General features: G+C 42.3%; 1 protein-coding gene across 2 annotated transcripts in view; it reads right to left on the reverse strand.

Moving 5' to 3' along the window:
- Positions 1–260: 260 nt before the first annotated feature.
- Positions 261–20,871, reverse strand: part of LHFPL3 (LHFPL tetraspan subfamily member 3) — a 111,723-nt gene continuing 91,112 nt past the window's right edge. For both annotated transcript variants that reach the window (XM_075857306.1, XM_075857305.1), the window contains one exon: positions 261–1,090. In XM_075857306.1, coding sequence (XP_075713421.1) covers positions 1,077–1,090 — 14 coding nt within the window. In that variant the 3' untranslated portion in view covers positions 261–1,076. The remainder of the gene's footprint in view (positions 1,091–20,871) is intronic.

The following is a 20,871-nucleotide window of genomic DNA, read 5'->3' on the forward strand; positions in this document are numbered from 1 at the left end:
ACACATACTGCAAGTTGTTCATTGGTTGAGAACAAGGCAAGTCTCTTATGAAAAGAAACATTAAATCAATAGCCAATGACTAGAATTAATTAAGGACGCAGGTTCCGTAAGTGAATGGCTATCCACTTGGTAAAAAACATAGTTTACAACTTTTCCACTTCTGTTGCTTAAAGAAAATGATAGCATTTTGGCTCAAGTACTAAATTGCCTTTTTGTTTACAGGGCTTTGATCTTCCCCTCTGGTGTAAATAAAATTCATATTTGCGCAGGTGCACAGCATGTCCCCAGCCATGACACTTTTTTCCCCGTCTGTTATGTCTCTATGATGAGTGTACAATCTCTATACAGGTATCTTAATCATTTGGCAGTAGACATTGTTACATATATTTCCTTATGCAAGGCCGACCAGTAATGGGGCTAACTGGTTGCTGTTAATACAATCTTTCTAAAATAATGGAAAATAACTTATACAGATCTGTTTTTCAGGATGATGTGATCTATTATGTGCAAACATGGTTTTATTAGCATATTATGTAATTAATTTAATAAACCATAAAATATCTGCCAACAAAGACTTGTGTATCAATCATAATGTTCTTAAATAGTGTTCACCTATAGCAAATCTGCACTGCTATTACAGTAAAAGCTGGAAGTAAATGGAAAGCTAGTGTGATGAAAAGCTGTTGCAAAGAAATTCGTTTAAACAATATAGTGATAAGTGCCACACGATGATAACAAATGGGCAAACACTCCAAATAAGATTTTTAGTAAGAACTGTACAATCTGGGACCTACAATTGTGTACTATTTGAGCAATTTTTTATAGGACTTGTTACCTGTTTATGATACACACTGCCTAGTCACCGTCATGTAGTCACAGTTATAGATCAACATTATTAAGAGAGTAATCAGAAATTGAAGAGATGAGAACAATATACAGAGAGAAGAATATTCCTCAACTTCTATTTTGGAAAAGTAACTTCTGAAACGTCCTTGTACACTGAACTTTCTTCTTACATAATGATGGCGTACAGAATTATTTCCACGACTTTTCACTTTTGCTGGTCAGTCAACATATTAGCTCAGGAGAACTGCAGAAAAAAAAAAATAGAAACAAAAATGATTAGTACATATGATTAAATCTGTCAGCAAGGTAAAATATATTACAAATCAATATAATACAGCACAATGGAAGGAAAGAATGCATTCTTTATATTTTGTATTAAGGATTCATCTCGAGACCATGATGCTTATTTGACATTTAAACCTAAACTAGCCCGGATAGATCTTTCAAGTTCAGCACAATGTTACATTTAAAAGAAAACGGTCATTAAGATCATGCTGCCCTAACCTAGAGCAAGGTGAAACGATCAAACAGCTATGTTTAACTCCAAGGGGAACCACCCAACAGACACTGCTTTCTGAGCCTGGCACATACAGTTGCAGGAAAAAAAGTAGATGGACCCCTTGGAATTACCTGTATTTCTGCACTGATTACTAATAAAACATGTTCTGATTGTTATCCAAGTCACAATTACAGACAAATACAATCTTACTAAACTAATAACACACAAACAGATGAACCATTGAATTTAAGAACATGTAAATCCCCCTTTTGCAGCAATCCGCTCCACAACACGTTTCCTGTAGCTGGAATAAGATTTGCACAACGTTGAGAAACAATTTTGGACCATTCCTCTTTGCAAATGTGTTTTAGTTTACCAATATTTCTGGGATGCCTTGAATACACAGCCAGCACCTCGATAGGTTTAAGGTCAGTACTCCAAAGGCCATTCCAAAGCACAAATCTTCTTTTTAACCCCTTTAGGACGCAGCCTGTTTTGGCCTTGTGGCACAGCCGATTTGTTCAAATCTGACGTGTCACTTTATGTGGTAATAACTTGGGAATGCTTTTACCTATCCAAGCGATTCTGAGATTGTTTTCTCGTGACATATTGTACTTTATGATAGTGGAAAAATTTGGTCGATAAATTAAATATTTATTTGTGAAAAACACCAAAATTTTGAGAAAATTTGCAAAAATGTGCATTTTTCTAAATTTAAATGTATCTGCTTGTAAAACAGATAGTAATACCACACAAAATAGTCACTAGTTACCATTTTCCATATGTGTACTTTATATTTGCATCGTTTTTTGAACATCCTTTTATTTTTCTAATACGTTACAAGGCTTAGAACTTTAGCAGCAATTTCTCACATTTTCAAGAAAATTTCAAAAGGCTATTTTTACAGGTACCAGTTTAGTTCTGAAGTGGTTTTGAGGGCCTTATATATTAGAATCCCCCAATAAATCACCCCATTTTAAAAACTGCACCCCTCAAAGTATTCAAAACAGCATTCAGAAAGTTTTTTAACCCTTTAGGTGTTTCACAGGAAATAAAGCAAAGTAGAGGGGAAATGTACAAATTTCTTTTATTTTTGCAGAAATTCCTTTGTAATAAAAAAAAAATTCTGTAACACAGAAGTTTTTACCAGAGAAATGCAACTCAATATTTATTGCCCAGGTCCTGCAGTTTTTAGGAATATCCCACATGTGGCCCTAGTGCCCTAATGGACCGAAACACCGGCCTCAGAAGCAAAAGAGCACCTACAGGATTTTGGGGCTTGCTTGTCTTTAGATTATATTTTAGGCACCATGTCGGGTTTGAAGAGGTCTTCTGGTGCCAAAACAGTGAAAGCTCCCCAAGTGACCCCATTTTGGAAACTAGACCCCCTCAAGGAATTTATCTAGGGGTATAGTTAGCACTTTGACCCCACAGGTATTTTGCTATATTTATTGGAGTTAGTCTGTGAAAATGAAAATCTAATTTTTTTCTGAAAAAACCTAGAAATTTGTAATATTTACAAGGAATAAAGAAGAAAATGCACCCCAAAATTTGTAAAGCATCTTCTCCCGATTACGGAAATACCCCATATGTGGTAATAAACTGATGTTTGGACACACAGCAGGGCTCAGAAGGGAGGGAGCGCCATTTGGATTTTGGAGCGCAGATTTTGCTGGATTGGTTTTTAGTGCCATGTCGCGATTGCAACGCCCTGGAGGGAACAAAACAGTGGAAACACCCCAAAAGTGACACCACTGGGGAAACTACACCCCTCAAGGAATTTTTCTAGGGGTATAGTAAGCATTTATACCACACAGGTTTTTTGCAGAATTTAGTAGAATTAGGCCGTGAAAATGAATATAAACATTTTTGTCCACTAAAATGTTGAATATTTTCATTTTCACAAGGGATAATGGAGAAAAAGTCGCCCTAAATTTGTAACGCAATCTCTCCCGAGTATGACAATACCCCACATGTAGTAATAATTTTTTTTTTTTAATAGAACTTAATTAACCTTTGAAGGACTGATCCTTTTTTGCTTTTCCATTTTAGTTTTTCACTCCACGCCTTCCAAACGCCATAACTTTTTTATTTTCCTATGAATTGAGCGGTGTGAGAGCTTATTTTTGGCAGGATGAGCTGTAGTTTTTAATGGTACAATTTTTTGGTACATACAACTTTTTTTTTTTCTTTATCAAAGATTTTTTCTTTTGAAAATATAAAAAAAACATAACAGCATACATATTGTTTCATAAATTTGCAAACTTCGCACGCATTGCAATATAACCACTTCAATATTGCATAAAGGTTATAGAGACATAGAAACAGCAGTAGGAGGTAGCCTCCCAATCAGTAAGTATAAGCTAAATAAGAAATGCAATGAGAATAACAATATCATAAGTGCAGCAGAATTAGTGCAATATTTAGGGAAACCAGTCCCCTCAAAAGTCGTCGCATATAAGTGCACATTATACTTTAGACCAGGGGTCAGGAACCTTTTTGGCTAAGAGAGCCGTAAACGCCACATATTTTGAAATATAATTCCGCGAGAGCCGTACAATATGTTTAAAGGGCCATTGACAGATCAATCGCTCCAATGTTCACTTAGTACAGCAAGGAATGCTCCTCCCTGCTATATAAAGCCACAACTGGACTGAAACAATGGTAATTAGCAGTAAAAAAATTAAATAAATAACTTACATTGTGAGCTTGCGATGCATGACATCAGTCCAGCAGTCTGGCTTCTTCTTTTTCCTGCGCATGACTGGAAGCTGGCATTCTTCCCACCTGATGTTGAGAGAATGCCAGCTTTGAGGCATTCGCAGAAGAAAGAAGCTGGAATGTTGGACATGTCACACAACGCATTGTCAGTTATGTCAATTATCTATTTTATTATTTTACAGCGAATTATTGTTTAGGTCCAGCGGTGGCTTAGTGCAGCAGAGAGGAACACTCCTTTGTGTACTAAGTGACCGCTGGAGCAATTGTATCTGTCAGTGGCCCTTTTAAAAGTGTTGGTCTTACAGAAAATGAACAAAAAAGAGAGGCTCAGACCCATAGGGAACTAAAGCATTTACTACCTAAAGTGGTACATACAAGCAGGCACACCCAGCGTAATAAATAATTGAACTTTATTAAATAGTCTCACTGTACATAAAGTGCACACATTGACTTGTATTTAATTTTAAAGAACAACAAATCTCCGAACTCTTTTTTTTATAACATAATAACGTTTTAATGCTGTTGCTAACCAACGACGAATAGAATACTTCCTACCGTTAACGTCCAAGGGAGACACAAGGGAGGAGGCAGATGCCGCTTCACTAGGGGACGCAGGTGCGTGCTTGCAGACGGCGCGGCTATGCAGGGAGTTATGGGAAATGTAGTCCATGCTCCCTGCCGCTCACCACTGCCGCCAATGCTTATCAGGCCATCAAAGAACTACCAATATCAGCGTGCACCGCGGCCTGATGGAGCGCGGTGCATGCATCCTTCCCATAGACAGGTAGGAGCCCTGTCTGCGAGCCAGATACGGCCATCAAAAGAGCCATATCTGGCTCGCGAGCCATAGGTTCCCGACCCCTGCTTTAGACTAACACAAACACAAGACAACAAAGGGAAACACATACGGACTTAGCACGCAAAAGTTGGCTATATAAGTGTTCAAAAGAGGCCATCCAGCCAGAGAGGTAGATCATCACTACCCCGGAATCCAGACCACACTGCCCAAGTGCGGACAAAGAGCTCGGATTTACCCCGATCAGCAGATATCAACTCCTCCATCCTCATAATTCCGTTCACCTCCGTTACCCATTCCTTCAAGGAAGGCACAGTGCTGGACTTCCAATGAGGAGGGATCACTGTTCTCGCTGCAGTCAAAAAATGCAGAAAGACACCCTTTTTGAGGTGTGGGAGTGATCCAGGAACCATGGAAAGTAAGCCAATGGAGGCTGAAGTCTGAACCTCAGTATGAAAAAGTTTGTTACCAAGATCAAAAATGTTTCCCCAAAAGGGACGAAGCTTGGGACAATCCCACCAAATGTGCAGCATGGTTCCAGGAGCCTCCCCACACCTCCAGCACTCATCAGATACATTAGGAAATATCCTATGCAGCAAAGAAGGACAGCGGTACCATCTGGTGAGAATCTTATAATTTTTTTCCTGGGCGAAACACGAGGTCGGTAACTTATGCGCCAGGAAGAAAGATGTACCCCACTCCTCAGCAGAATGTCGAGTCCCCAGTTCCTCGTCCCATGCGGTAGTGAATGTCAACTGAGAATAATCGTATTTAGGTAGAAGGATCCCGTGTAAATAGGACAACACATGAGAGGGGGCAGCAGTCAACAACAAATAGTGCTCCAGAGGAGTCTTATCCTGCAGCAATACAAGACAGTCGCCCATGGAAGAAAGATAGGAGCGCAACTGAAAATAGGACCACCATATTGAACGTCTCCCCGGGCAGGCCTCAGAGACAACAGTCTGTGACAAAATTTCACTCTCAGGTGTAAGAGTCTTAGCCAAATAACCACCGTCCTGTCTCTCCCAACAGAGGAATGTGTCCACACCCACCGCCGGAGGGAAGGAAGGGTCATCAAAAAGAGGAGTCAGAGGACCTGGACGGTGAACAAGGTCCATCGTGGCAATGATCCGCTCCCAGACTACAAGAAACTGACGTGTGAGGGAAGGCAGAGAAGATGAAGGTCGCTGGAGAGCAGACAACCAAGACAGAGACGACAGTGCTAGGGGAGACATAGCCTTCTCAATGCGCACCCATTGCTTACCCGCACCTGAGCGGAACCAGTCTACCAATCGCATGAGGACCGCAGCTTGGTGGTAGCGTTTAAAGTCCGGCAAGCCTGCACCCTCCTCCACTTTCGGCCGACTAAGCACAGCAAAACGAATACGAGGCTTAGAGGAGCCCCATACAAATTTGGTTATGGCCCTATGCAAGGTTTGGAAGAAGCTCGTTGGTATTATGATAGGGACGGTCTGGAATATGTATAGGAATTTGGGCAGAATGTCCATTTTAACCGCGTTAATGCGCCCAAACCACGATATGCGGTTCCCGCCATACGACATTAGATCCCTCAAGGTACGCTGCAGAATGGGTGTGTAATTCAAAGCGAAAAAATCCGACTGTTGTGTGGGGATATGCACCCCCAAATATTTCAGAGATTTAGATTGCCATTTAAACGGGAAGACCCGAGCGAGATGAGTGGCCAGAGTAGTATCAAGAGATATATTCAATGCCTCCGATTTAGAATAATTAACTTTAAAATTACTCAAATGACCAAATCGCTCAAATTCCCCAGTCAAAGATGGCAAGGAAATCATGGGAGTCGTAATGTACACAAGGAGATCATCAGCATAAAGCACCAGTTTGTGATGGTGTGCGCCTACACAAACGCCATTGATATTGGGGTTGCTCCGCAGTGCCACGGCCAGGTGTTCCATGACCAAAACATAGAGTAAAGGTGAGAGTGGGCACCCCGTAATGGACAAAGAATCAGATAACAGACCATTAACTCGAACCCGGGCCGTAGGCCCATGATATAATGCCATAATCCTATCCACCATAGTGGCGCCAAGGCCAACCTGTGTCAGGACACTGCGGAGAAACACCCAATGTACCCTGTCAAAAGCTTTTTCAGCATCGACCGAGAGTAGACACATCGGTATCTTACGGGATTGGCAGTATGATGTTAAAAGAAGGGTCTTGTTAGTGTTATCCCGCGCTTCCCTACCACGTACAAACCCAACCTGGTCATCTGTGACCAGGTCAGGTAAGAAAGGCGAGAGTCGAGAGGCAAGCAACTTCGCAAAAATCTTAACGTCTACATTTATCAACGATATTGGCCGGAAATTTTGCGCACGACGTCGGATCCTTGCCCGGTTTTGGTAGAAGGGTAATATGGGCCTCAAGGGACTTAGGTGCAAAGGGACACGAGGAAGACACGGAATTAAAAACTTTCGGCAAGAATGGAGCCAGTTGATCCTTAAATGTCTTGTAGAATTTATTATTAAACCCATCGGGTCCTGGACTTTTGCCCAAGGGAGTCTCCAATAGCACGCTCCACTTCCGTTTCCAAAAAATCTTCCTCGAGTCCCAAGGCCTCCCCGTCCCCCAATGACGGCAACGCAGTGTCATGTACATAACGGTCTATTTTATCCCGCAACGCATCCGCCTGAATATCCTGAAAATGGCCTTTAAGATTATATAATGCCGAGTAAAACTGTCTGAAGCATTCAGTGATGCCCACTGGATCATGAACCTCACCGCCCGAGGGAGATGTAATTTTAGGGATATACGACGCCTGGGTGCGAGGATGCAGTATCCGTGCCAGAGACCTACCACATTTGTCAGCAAATTCGTACGAATGTTTTCGCATCCGGTCCCTGAACCGAGCGTGTGACTGGTCTATCAGAGAACGCAAGGATTCTCTCGCTGTAGTAAGTTCTGCAAATATCTGTGAGGACAGAACACACTTATGACGGGATTCAAGGTCCCGTATCTGAGTGAGGAGCCGCGCAATAGCTACCCCTTTTTCCCGCTTCAAACGTGCCTCATGTTGGATCAGAACTCCCCTAACTACACACTTCAGCACCTCCCACTGTAATGGTAATGGGGTGGTGTCCTGTGTATGCACCTCAAAAAAGCCGGTTAGTGAGTCCTTAAGGGCTGACACGCACACTGAGTCACGCAATAAATTATCGTTAAGTTTCCAAGACTGGAAATTGGGTACCGAGCTAGGAAACGTGAGTGTCAGAAATACGGGGGGCATGATCCGACCAAACCATAGGGCCCACTTCAGTGGTAGGATGCCAGGTAAGCAAATGGTGGCTAATAAGAAAGGCGTCCAGCCAACTGTACATATTGTGTAGCGGGGAGAAGTAAGTATATTCTCTTACCTGAGGATGCAGAATCCTCCACACGTCAATCAATTGCATGGAATGCATCACAGTCTTCAAGGTTCCCAAGTGGGACTTCGGAACAGCAGACCTGCCCGAGGAGGTGTCAAGTCTGGAATCGAATGTCAGGTTAAAATCACCGCCCACAATTAAGACTCCCTCCGTGAACTCCTCCAATTTCCGCAAGTACGCGTAGCACACACGAGCCTGATCCTGATTGGGGAGGTACAAATTAGCCAAGGTGAACTGCTTATTCCGAAGGGACAATTTAAGAAACACATACCGACCACCCGGGTCAACTAGGACGTCTACCAGTTTATGTGAAAGTGACTTGTGAATCATATACTAGCGCCCTTAGACTTGGATTCCGGGTTGGCACTGTGGAACCAGACTGGATAATAACGATTCGTAAACTGTGGAGTATGGCCCACCTGAAAATGAGTCTCCTGTAAAAACAGGATATTTACACGCTCTTTGTGCATGTTGTACAATATCTGCGAGCGTTTTTCCGGGACATTAAGCCCTCTAGCATTAAAGATACAGACCTTCAACTGTGCCATCTCCAACGAAAGTAGGACTAGCAGGTCAAGAAATGTGCTACAACAAGGAAGAGAAAGACAAGACAGACAAGGAAGGTGTTAGGGATCTGCCAGGTACTACGTCTAGGTATACTCCTGGGATTAATCAATCCACACCTGAGGCCAGACCTGTTCGACTGACACCATCTCCCACCAACCAGGGTGGCAGGCTCAGGAGTGGGAGAGCCTATCGCGGCCTGGTCAGTCGGAGTTAGCTCCGCCCCCTGTCCTTTATTACCTGCCGTGTTCTCCTCCTCAGTGCTTGTAATTCTTTTGGATTCCTGGCCCCACTGCTGCTTGCTCCAGCCTGCTTCTGCCGTGCTTCTGCCTTGCTGCTGTTCTGCTTAACCTGCTTTGCTTTGCCTCTGGCTTGCTTCCTCCTCCGTGCTCACTTGGGTATACTCCACTTTATCCTGGTCCTGACTACTCATTCACCGCTCCGTTTCCTCGCGGCGTTCCGTGGGCTACTGCCCCTTCCCTTGCGTGTTCCCTGTTTGTTCTCCCGTGCACTTAGACAGCGTAGGGACCGCCGCCCAGTTGTACCCCGTCGCCTAGGGCGGGTCGTTGCAAGTAGGCAGGGACAGGGCGGTGGGTAGATTAGGGCTCACTTTCCCTTCACCTCCTTCCTGCCATTACAGAAGGGAGACACGACAACAGAGACAAACAAGCGGGTGAAACAATCACCTACTCCTTGATCTAATCAAGGAGAAACAATCCAATATACACCGGATATAACCAGTGAGTCCCTAAGAGGAGAAGTGTCAGGACAAGGTCTAGCCAGCGCCCCGCACCCCCCAACCCAGCAAATTTTATATAGCAAATAACGATATAACAGAAAAGAAAGGAAAATCAAGGCACTTAGTATGATACCCCAACATAATTAAGTGAGAGTATACAGCATTAGTAGGGACTAGAGATGAGCGAACCTGGACAACCAAACCCGGTTTCGGTCCGAACATCGGGAAAAGTTCGGTTCGCAGCGAATCCGAACTTCACCGGGTTCGGCCGAACACGTCTTGACCGAACCCGGTCAAAAATATTATACAAATCGGCAGCCACCTGTCTCCACCAATCACTGATAGAGAAAAGAGGCTGCCGATTAAAAACAAAATAAAAAGCATTTCATACGTACCCGGTCGTTGTCTTGGCGACGAGTCCCTCCTCTTCCTCCAGTCCGACCTTCTTTCCTGATGCGGCAGCCTGTGATTGGCTGCAGAGGCCGCCGCAGCCTGTGATTGGCTGCAGAGGCCGCCGCAGCCTGTGATTGGCTGCAGCGGTCACATGGGCTGTAACGTCATCCAGGAATGTCGGGCCGGATGTCGAGAGGGACGCGTCACCAAGGCAACGGCCGGGAGACCGGACTGGAGGAAGCAGAAAGTTCTCGGTAAGTATGAACGTCTTTTTCCTTTACAGGTTACTCTATATTCTGATCGGAATTCACTGTCCAGGGTGCTGAAACAGCCACTGCCGATCAGTTAACTCTTTCAGCACCCTGGACAGTGACTATTTACTGACGTCGCCTAGCAACGCTGCCGTAACGACGGGTGCACACATGTAGCCACCCGTCACTACGGGGCCTCATGCACACGACCGTAAAAACAACCGTCACTACGGGTCGTAATTATGATCCGAAATAGCGGGCCCATAGACTTCTGTTAGCCACGGGTACCTTCCCGTTTTCTCACGGGAAGGTGCCCGTGCCGTTAAAAAGATAGAACATGTTCTATTTTTTTACTTTACGGGCCGTGCTCCCATACTTTATAATGGGAGCACGGCTCGGACAAACGACCGGCTGCCCGTGGCCGGCCGTGCTCATCTCCTGAAACACTCTGCGCCGCCCCAAACTCCGTGGACAGGCTAGGACCCTGCCCCCCCCAAATGCCGCTGGGGAACCCGCTCGATCCACCACACAAGGCCGCGCTACAGTGCTTGGGAATAAGTGACTGGGGCAGAAGAGGATGGAGGCGCAGCCTTACATAGTGGATCGAGCGGGCTCCCCAGCAGCATCCAAAAGAAACAGGATCCTTACCTGTCCACAGAGTCCAAGGCAGCACAGAGCACCCCAGGAGATGAGCGTGCGGATCCCGTGCGGTGTGGCGACCTGCCAACCACGCGAAGGTGTCACTGAGGATAGGAGCGGAGGAGAGACAACAGACTGAGAGCCACGCAATGGCAAGAGCAGAGTTCACAGCAGCACAGAATCTGCACGCTCCTCTCCTGAAACACTACGTGCCGCCGTGAACTCCGCCCCCACCACCACGCAGCTCCCAGTCCGCCACCTCCCCTCCACTCCCGTCCCCAACAACACCCCCACACGATTGGCAAGTCACCACCACGCACAAGATCCGCACGCCCATCTCCCGAAACACTCCGCGCCGCCCCAAACTCTGTGGACAGGCCAGGATCCCGCCTCCCTAAATGCTGCTGGGGAACCCGCTCGATCCACCACACAAGGCCGCGCCACAGTGCTTGGGAAAAAGTGACTGGGGCAGAAGAGGATGGAGGCGCAGCCTTACATAGTGGATCGAGCGGGCTCCCCAGCAGCACCCAAAAGAAACAGGATCCTGACCTGTCCACAGAGTCCAAGTACATACAACTTTTTGATCACTTTTTATTACATTTTATTTAGAGCTTTGGTGACCAAAAAACAGTGATTTTGGCGTTTTAAATTCTTTTAAAAGCTTGAGGTCATAATATGCAGCCCTTTTTCCTGCAAAATGTTTATATAGACCTTTGAATTTATTGTTCCCTCAATGATCGCAAGTTGTCCAGGCCCTGAAGCAGCAAAGTAACCCCAAACCATAATGCTCCCTCCACCATGCTTCATTGTTGGGATGAGATTTTTGTGTAAGTATGAAGTGTTTTTGTCCCCTCCAAACATAGTGTTGTGCATTTGTGCTAAAAAATTACGCTTTTGTCTCAACTTTCCATAGAACATTTTCCTAGAAGCACTAGAAGTGTTGTGGAACATCTAGATAATCTCTTGAGACGGGTGGCAATATTTGTTTTGGACAGCAGCGGCTTCCTTTGTTTTGTCCTTCTATGAACGCCATTCTTGTTCAGTGTTTTTTTTTTTTTTAAATAGTAGTGGACACATCTGTAGGTCTTTTGCTGTTGCCCTTGGGTTCTTTATCACTTCTTTCAGGATTGCCCTGGTGGTTCTGGAGTGATCTTAACAATACACCCACTCCTAAAGAGCAGAAACATTCCTGAATTTTCTCCAATTGTAGACAAATTGTCTAACCGTGAATTGATGTACACCACGCTTTTGAAGCATTTTCCAGCTTCCTGCGTCTCTATAACACGTCTGTTAAGGTCTAAAACTGGTATCACCCGAGGTATGTTTCACACTAACCAATCTTCTTTTAGAAGAACAGACTTGTCAGTAACCAGGCTTTGTGTGCCTTTATTTAATGGGCAAAGCACCTTCGAAATCCACACTTCCAGTCTCTTCTCCCTAAATGAAACACCTTTTTCCAATTAGCTCTTGGAGAATTCTTTAACACAGAGATTCACTTACGTTTTCTTGCTGACTCTTGATGTTTACTCAATGGGCTCAATAAGACATCCATTTAAGTAGTGGGAAGGTCACTAAGTGTAATAAATAGGAAGCAAACTTTAGTTTCTAGTTTCTAGGCTTCTACCCCATTACAATTTAAGGAGCATTTTATTACCACTTAATATGAAGGATAAAAACAACTCTTCAGTAACATTTTAAATATTTTTTTTTATCTAGTCCTAACTATAGCTAGCAGCCTGTGCCCACGTAACAGCTTTGCATAGTGCCTGGGTCTATATATCCCAAGAGCGTTTGCTGCTGGCACAAGCTCCTAATGCGGCCATTCATAGTGAATGGCTGACCAGAGGCTACCTACTTTTCAAGTAGAAAGGAGCAGGAAGGGTTGTAAGATACTGCACATGCATGAAACCATCTATTATGTGAGCTTCCATGTATGTGCTGGCATTGCACGCTCCATTAAAGCCCTGGAGAAAGGAACTGTGAATACACAGCAACTCATATAGGTACTCTGGTTGCCATGTCAAGGGGTAACTAAAAGCAACAATGGGACCATAAGGATTTAGGTAAGAAGACTGCCTTTTTTCAAGAAGTAGACATGGAGGAGAGCAGGGTCAAAATGCTTCAGCAGGAGGTATCTAAAAATTTCAGACAAGGGTAAATTGAACAGAAAAAGGTTTAATATCATCCGTCGTCAAAAGATGGCATCGTATAAAGACCAGCTGTGAAATTTGTGCTGCTTGGTAGCATTTAGTCACATTTGGCACTCCCAGTCCTCCTTTGGATTTGTATCTAAAGAGAATAGCCCCTATTTACCCTAGGAATTGAGCCTTGCCAAATATATAGTTCATAAATAATGGGAGGGAGACTGCAACTGGGAGAACCCATGAAAAACAACCCCATAGTATTATCCCTCCTCCACCAAACTATACAGTTGGCACAATGCAGTCAGGCAGGTAATGTTCTGCTGGCATTTTCTTTTAAAAATGTTTGTAAAGACAGACTGCATGGCTAGGTGCCTGATTTTAAATAACTCTGGTAATGGAACTGAATAAAACACCTGAATTCAATGATTAAGAGGTGTGTCCCAATACTTTTGTCCATATATTGTATATTAAAGGCGTTTTCCAGGGATACAATTTTTTTTGTACTCTATGCCAAAATTAAATAAACTTCCTAATATGCATTCTGTCAAAAATTGGAACACATTTGTTCCTATTCACCATACCTCTGGCCGGCCGGAAGTTCTGCTTTTCACAATAGTGATTTTATGCTTCGACACACGCTCGTGCACGAGTGTTATTATGCAGATAGACCTGTGTCGATACCTCACTGAGTATCGACACAGGTCTGGCATTGAAGCATAAGCAAAGAATGAAAGGCGCAGGCATTGAGGCTGTGGACCAATAGGATGCCTCAAACCCCAGTATAAGTCAGAAGTCCCCGGGTTTGAGTCATCCTATTGGTCCACAGCCTCCTCAATGCCCGCCCCGTTCAACTCTTTGCTTACGTCTTAATGCCTGCCCCATTTTCTTAGTGTTCATTCTATTCCTCAGTGCTCATGCACTGTCCGCCCAGAAAATGTAGGTGTCCTTGGAAAACACCTTTAAATGCTTGGGATTTGGAGATTGTTAACCTTTTGGGTCAGAGTTATCCAACAGGTTTACTCACCAAACTAATGGTACCGGACATAAAATTAAACACTATTTGACCTGTGTATCTGATCATGTAATTTACATTATACAGTGCCTGTGTAAGTTATTATATGTGGGTGAAACATTCCAAGAATGTAGATCATGCATCAATAATCATAAGTCTACAATACGCACAAAGTAAATTGATTTGCCCTTACCAAAACATTTTGTAGAAATGGGTCATGGGGAAAATGATTTTAAACTTTTCATTGTTGATCATGTACCATGCCATAGACGTGGAGGCGATAGAATCTCCAAATTAAAACGTATGGAACTGGAATGAATTTTCACGTTAGATACTCTATCACCCCGTGGTTTAAATGTGGATTTTAAAATCTCCCCTAGTTTCACAAGATTCACACTGTTGCTCTGATGTGACTACTTACACTTTTCCCTGCTGGGTCCTGCTTATGTGACTTCATCTGTGTTTGAAAATGGTAACAGTGTGAAGTTTAATCTACAGCTATTTTTAGTAGTATTTCTAAAAATGTTCTCCTCTCTCCAGAGAATTATGTCTTCAAGTTTCTTCTCTGGGATCGGCTGGAAGCACCTATATACTATCTTGGATGTCCACATATTATCTTCTTAAAAAAAGCGATTTTTTTTTTTGATCACTATGTTGTTTGGACTTTAAAGGGAATGTGTCGCAAATTAAACTTTTTTTTTTTTAAGTAAGTTACTTATTTCTATTATATTTTTTACGTTTTTTGCTGTATTTTTTTTTCTTCCACATGGTGCAAAGTATTAAAAAATTAAATAATAATTTGACATGTTTTCCTATGTTGGCCACCAGAGGGAGCACTTCCCAGAATTACAGCAAGGTGAATAGGGCAAAGCAACCTGACTCACAGCTGCCCTTAAATGTGGGAGGGAATCTCACCCCCCTCCTACAAGCCAGGAAAAGGTGTCTTCAAATTGCTAAGCAGTGTCCGGCTGCCATTTTGGGTGTGATTCTGCAGCTGGCAGAAGCTATAGGACACACCAAAAGGCTAAGGGTATGTTCACACGCTTACTAAACAAAGGGAAAACAGCTCCTGATTTTCAGCCATTTTTTAATCAAACTCGCGTTTTTGGGGGCGTTTTTTACGGCCGTTTTTGGAGCTGTTTTTATATAGTCAATGAAAAACGGCTCCAAAAATGTCCCAAGAAGTGATATGCACTTCTTTTTGGCAGGCGTCTTTTTACGTGCCGTTTTTGGATAACGGCCGTGTAAAAAAACGCCCCGTTGGAACAGAACCCAGTATTTCCCATTGAAACGAATGGACAGATGTTTGTAGGCGTTCTATTTCCGATTTTTCAGCCATTTTTACGGACGTTTACGGCCTGAAAACACTGCGTGTGAACATACCCTTAAACAAAATTCACACGAACGTGTGCATTTTGCGCGTGCAAAAAATGCAGCGTTTTGTGCGCGTTGCAGTTCCGTGTGTCATCAGTGAATCGTGCGTGGCTGCATGATTTTCACGCATATGGCATTCTTATGACACGCGGTTTCGATGATTAGAAACTGCAATGAATGTGGTGCTTTTTTTTTTCCTTCATTTATTTAACAACTGTAGCGCGAATCACGCTCGACACACGGAAGTGCTTCAGTCTGCTGTGCGCGATTTTCACGCACCCATTGACTTCGATGGGTGCGTGATGCGTGAAAAACGGCCAAGTGTAGGACATGTCATGTGTTTTACGCAGCGGACTCACGCCGTGTGAAAATCACGGAATGTCTGAACGGCCCCATTGACTAACATAGGTCCGTGCGACGTGCGTGATTTTCACCCTGCCATATATGTCTATTATGTTATTCATATTCTGTCAATTTTGACATTAAACTGGCCTGGAGATTGCATATATAATAACCACAATGTATGAGCATTTTTCAGCGTTATATATTCCCCTATATGTACGTCTAATTTTCATTCCTTTGATAGTACCGGATTATATTGGGACATCTCTTTGGAACGTACAGCGTATCCTATCTTAATGCTATATTTTATGGTATGCGATGATTGTTGTAGTAGAATATTAATTACTTTGAGGGATGTTTGTTATATTACACATATTTATCCCACAGCATAACCATGTCTCATAATAAGGCCACATAAATATGTCTCATAATAAGACCACATAAATATGTCTCATAATAAGACTACACTGAATGCCCTTTAGATTCATTAGATATGAATTAGCTATCCTAATCTATACTGTGATGTATTGCTTGAATATCTCCTGATGGTCTTAATATTGCAATACTATTTACTAGCTGAATATATGTATCCCATCCTGGTATACATCTCCATTATAATCTGGGGTGTACCAAGATGGAATATGTCCCAATATGGCTACCGACTTTCTTGGGATTCTTTCCATTGGTCGGGGCATGTCCATTTCTGACAGGTCTGTATGTACTATCGGAGATGTAGCAGAGATTGTGCTCTTCTCTAAGATGTATTCAGCGGCACCATTGCGCGTCCGCGAGATGGCACGTGACGTCAAGACGCATACATGCGCTAGTTATGATTAATGGATATGCGCAATTGGTAGTGTAGGACGCTGACAGCCTTCCAAGTGATGGTAAAGTAAATCTTTTCATTTGTGTATACATTACTCACATTTGTTTATATATAGGTTACCAATTTCATTGATTAGCCTTATTTAAATGATATGACTATAAGGGTATGTTCACACGCTTAACAAAAAACGACTGAAAATACGGAGCTGTTTTCAAGGGAAAACAGCCCCTGATTTTCAGACGTTTTTTGAGCAACTCGCGTTTTGCGCTGCGTTTTTTTACGGCCGTTTTTGGAGCTGTTTTCATTGGAGTCTATGAGAAAACGGCTCCAAAAACGTCCCAAGAAGTGTCCTGCACTTCTTTTGACAAGGCTGTAATTTTACAAGCCGTCTTTTGACAGCGACGCGTAAAATTACAGCTCGTCTGCACAGAACATCGTAAGACCCATTGAAAGTAATGGGCAGATGTTTGCCGACGTATTGAAGCCGTTTTTTCACACGTAATTAGAGGCGTAAAACACCTCCATTACGTCTGAAAATAGGTCGTGTGAACCCAGCCTTACACTTTGTGAATATTTCACTTTGGTAATACACTTCCATATATGTCTGTATATTTCCATACGATTCCAGTGAAGTTGGTTTTATATGATATTTTGTACTTTTTTCACTATTTTTTTTATATGAAATTCTCTTAATGAAACTTGTAATTGGGAAGCATGTATATGTTTGATCATTTTGTTACACGGTTATGCTTGGGAAAGGCTCACACTGAGCTGAAACAACGAATGTGGAATTAAACAGGATCACTATTCATTTATTTGGTAGTGCTGCCTCATTCTCTATTTTGTTTAAGAGTGAAATTTAGGTGGGCTGTAGTGATCACTTGACTACCGGTCACTTTTTCCACGCCAATCCTTCGGTCTGACAGGGGATAGAAGATCTAAGCCTGATGCCCGTGATGATCAGGTGGCTGAATTTTATGGCTTCAGTGTAGAGCAATTGGACCCTGATCTAACTAAATCATGTGATGAGACAGATATAGATAGTTCTTAACTGTCAGAATCATACTGTCATTTACCTAGTCCCTCTGAACCATCTTTAAGGGAGATTCTTTCTGCCATTCAAATTTGCAGATCAAAAATGTAACTCCTTACTGAGCAGACCTCCCACATTAACAGTGATGTATCGCTAGTGAGAAGAGATTTATTGAATCTCAGAGATTGCTTCAAAGAAGCTGAAGATAGAGTTAGCTCCGTAGAGGAAAAAGTCCCCCATATTATTGTCAGAGAAGGCATTAGTTGCTGAAAATGCAAGACTTCTGCGTAAAACTACCGATTTGCAGAAACATCTTAGACGCGAAATCCCGTGGCTTTTAGGGTTCTCGGAAGGATCAGAAAATGGAGCTAGTTTGGGGTTTATTAAAGGTTGGATCTTGAGAATTTTGTCAAATGTTTTCTAACCTATTTTTTATTGAAAGAGCTCTTGGGTTCCCTTCCGCCCCTTTTTTAGTGGGTAATAAACCACAGCCCATTCTGGGCAAATTTTTGACCTCCATTGATCGTGACGCAATGCTCCAAAATTCTAGAAATTCTGGTAATCTTATGTTTGAGGATAGTAAAATTATGTTATTCCCTGATTTTGCACCTGAAACGAAGAAACGAGCTTCCATCATTGAAGAAAAAATTAAGGGAAAAGAATATTCAGTATTCTATGCTGTATCCTAGTAAACGTTGAATTATTCAAAACAATATAACTACATTTTTTGACGAGGCTCAGGATCCACAACATTGGTTAGAGGCGTGCTAACTGTTATTACTTGGATGGTCAAAATGTTTTTAGAAAATTAGAGGGTGGTTTAGTTTAATATTGTGTGAGGTGGGTAGGACGATGGTTAGGTGATCTACTGTATAGTGGCGGAATGCAGTAGGTTAAATAGTGGGAAGGAGGGAGAGTTCAGCCAACTAGGGCTGAGTTTGTTTTTTTTTAATCTTGAATTATGCTTAGAATTATATATCTTGGAATATCCGGGGGCTGAAAGATCTAATTAAAAGAGCTGAACTCTTTAAAAGAATTGAGGGTTTTCTTCCCGCAATAATTTTCTTGCAGGAAACCCATAAATATCTTCATCTTTTGTGCAGAAAATGGGTTGGCTTGGCCTATCATTCTTGTTTTTCAGAATATGCTTGAGGATTCTCTATTCTGATTCCGAAGAAATGTAATGTTGAAGTTATTAAGTTGAGAAACTGGATTTTTGTAGCTTTTTATTGTAAACTGGATGGAATGTATCTTGTTCTTTTCTTCTTATCTACCACCTTGAAATAAAATATATATTTTTTAATACTATCCATGTAATTGTTGGGACTAATTCTAAATGCCCGATGTACATTGTGGGAGATTTTAATAAGGTCATGGATGGATGGCCTATTGATTCTATTTTTTTCTAAACTTCTGACTCCAATTTCAACACATATATTAGAAATTTCGGTTGGCTGCATGCCTGGCGGCTGTTGAATCCAAATTGAAAAATTACTCCGGTTATTCTTCATCAAACAATGTAATGTCTCGAATTGATTATTTACTAACAGATAACTCGGGTCTGGCGACGTTAAGTGGTATTAAATATTGTGTCAGGTGTCTATCAGATCATAAACCTACAGTATATAAATCAATGTGCCAACCAACTGAACTTCGCACTTTTAACCCCTTCCCACTCAGCTCAGTACTATTACGTCGGGCTGAGCGCATCGTTCGCACTCAGCTCCATCATATTAATCGGAGTTAACATGGCGCCATTTTTCCCTGGCGCGTGTTTGAGCGGTGATACCAGTTTACGACAGCAAAGCATCAGAGCTCAGCATGCAGGGACCGATCACGGTGGTCCCCGCTGATTAACCCCTTATAATCTGCGTTCAATAGCGTTCGCGGCTTCTTAGGGGTTAAAACACCATAGACGTCCCGTGACATGATCACAGCCGCCAATTGTTGCTATGGCAACCGGAGGCCTAACAATTGCCTCCGGCTAAGCCATCTATGGAAGCCTAGTGTGTCCTGCCAAAGTCAGGACCCACTATGCTTGCTGTCAGTGAGTAGCTGACAGCTCTAATACACTGCACTACGCATGTAGCGCAGTGTATTAGAATTGCGATCAAGGCGTCCTGCCTTCAAGTCCCCAGGTGGGACAAAAAATTAAATAAAATAAAAAAGTTGTAGAAAAATAAAAAAATAAAAGTTTAAAAGTAAAAATCCCCTTTTCCATTATCAGTCCTTTATTAAAAAAATAAAAAATAAATAAACTATACATAATTAGTATCGCCACGTTCGTAATGGCCTGAACTACAAAAGTATTTCGTTATTTATCACGCGCAGTGAACGCCGTAAAATAAAATAGTAATAAACCATACCAGAATCACAACTTTTTGGTCACTTCACCTCCCAAAAAATGGAATAAAAAGAGATCAAAAAGTCGCATGTACTGATCGAAACTACAATTCCTTACGCATAAAACAAGTCCTCACACAGTTTTTCTGATGGAAAAATAAAAAAGTTATGGCTCTTAGAATATGGTAACACAAAAAAGTAAATGATTTTTTATAAAAAGTATTTTATTGTGCAAATGCCATAAGACATAAAAAAAACCCTATAAACATATGTTATCACTGTAATCGTATCGCCACGCAGAATAAAGTGAATATGTCATTTATAGTGCACGGTGAACACTGTAAAAAAAAAAAAAGGAATACAAAAAATAAATTGTAGAATTGCTGTTTTTTAGTTGCCACGCCTCTTAAAAAATAGAATAAAAACTGACCTAAAAATCTCAGCACCCCATAAAAACTGCAATGAATTCCTCAAAGGGTCTAGTTTCCAAAATGGGGTCACTTTTAAGGGATTTCCCCTGTACTGGTACCTCAGAAGCTCTGCAAATTTGACATGGCACCCAGAAACCAATCCAGCAAAATCTACATGCCAAATAACACTCCTGTCTTTCTGAGCCCCTCTTGGCACCTCAAGGCCTCTTCAAACATGAAATGGTGCCTGCAAAACATCCTAATAAAAAGAAAGCAGCAAAATCCACAAGGCGCTCCTTCAATTCTGAGGCCTGTGTTTGAGTTTGAGAACGCTACGGTCACATATGAGATATTTCTAGAAAATGCGAAATCAATGTAATAAAGATTGAGTTTAATTTCTCTGTTAATACCTGCTGTGTTATCTGATCGGTGGAGGTCCAGGTAAGCAAGTTCTCGGGATCGGGATATTTATCATCTATACTGTGAATAGGTGATAAATATTGATTATGGGAAAACTCCTTTAATTCCTGTGAAA

The sequence above is a fragment of the Rhinoderma darwinii genome, chromosome 3 (assembly GCF_050947455.1).
Source record: "Rhinoderma darwinii isolate aRhiDar2 chromosome 3, aRhiDar2.hap1, whole genome shotgun sequence".
Taxonomy (NCBI): domain Eukaryota; kingdom Metazoa; phylum Chordata; class Amphibia; order Anura; family Rhinodermatidae; genus Rhinoderma; species Rhinoderma darwinii.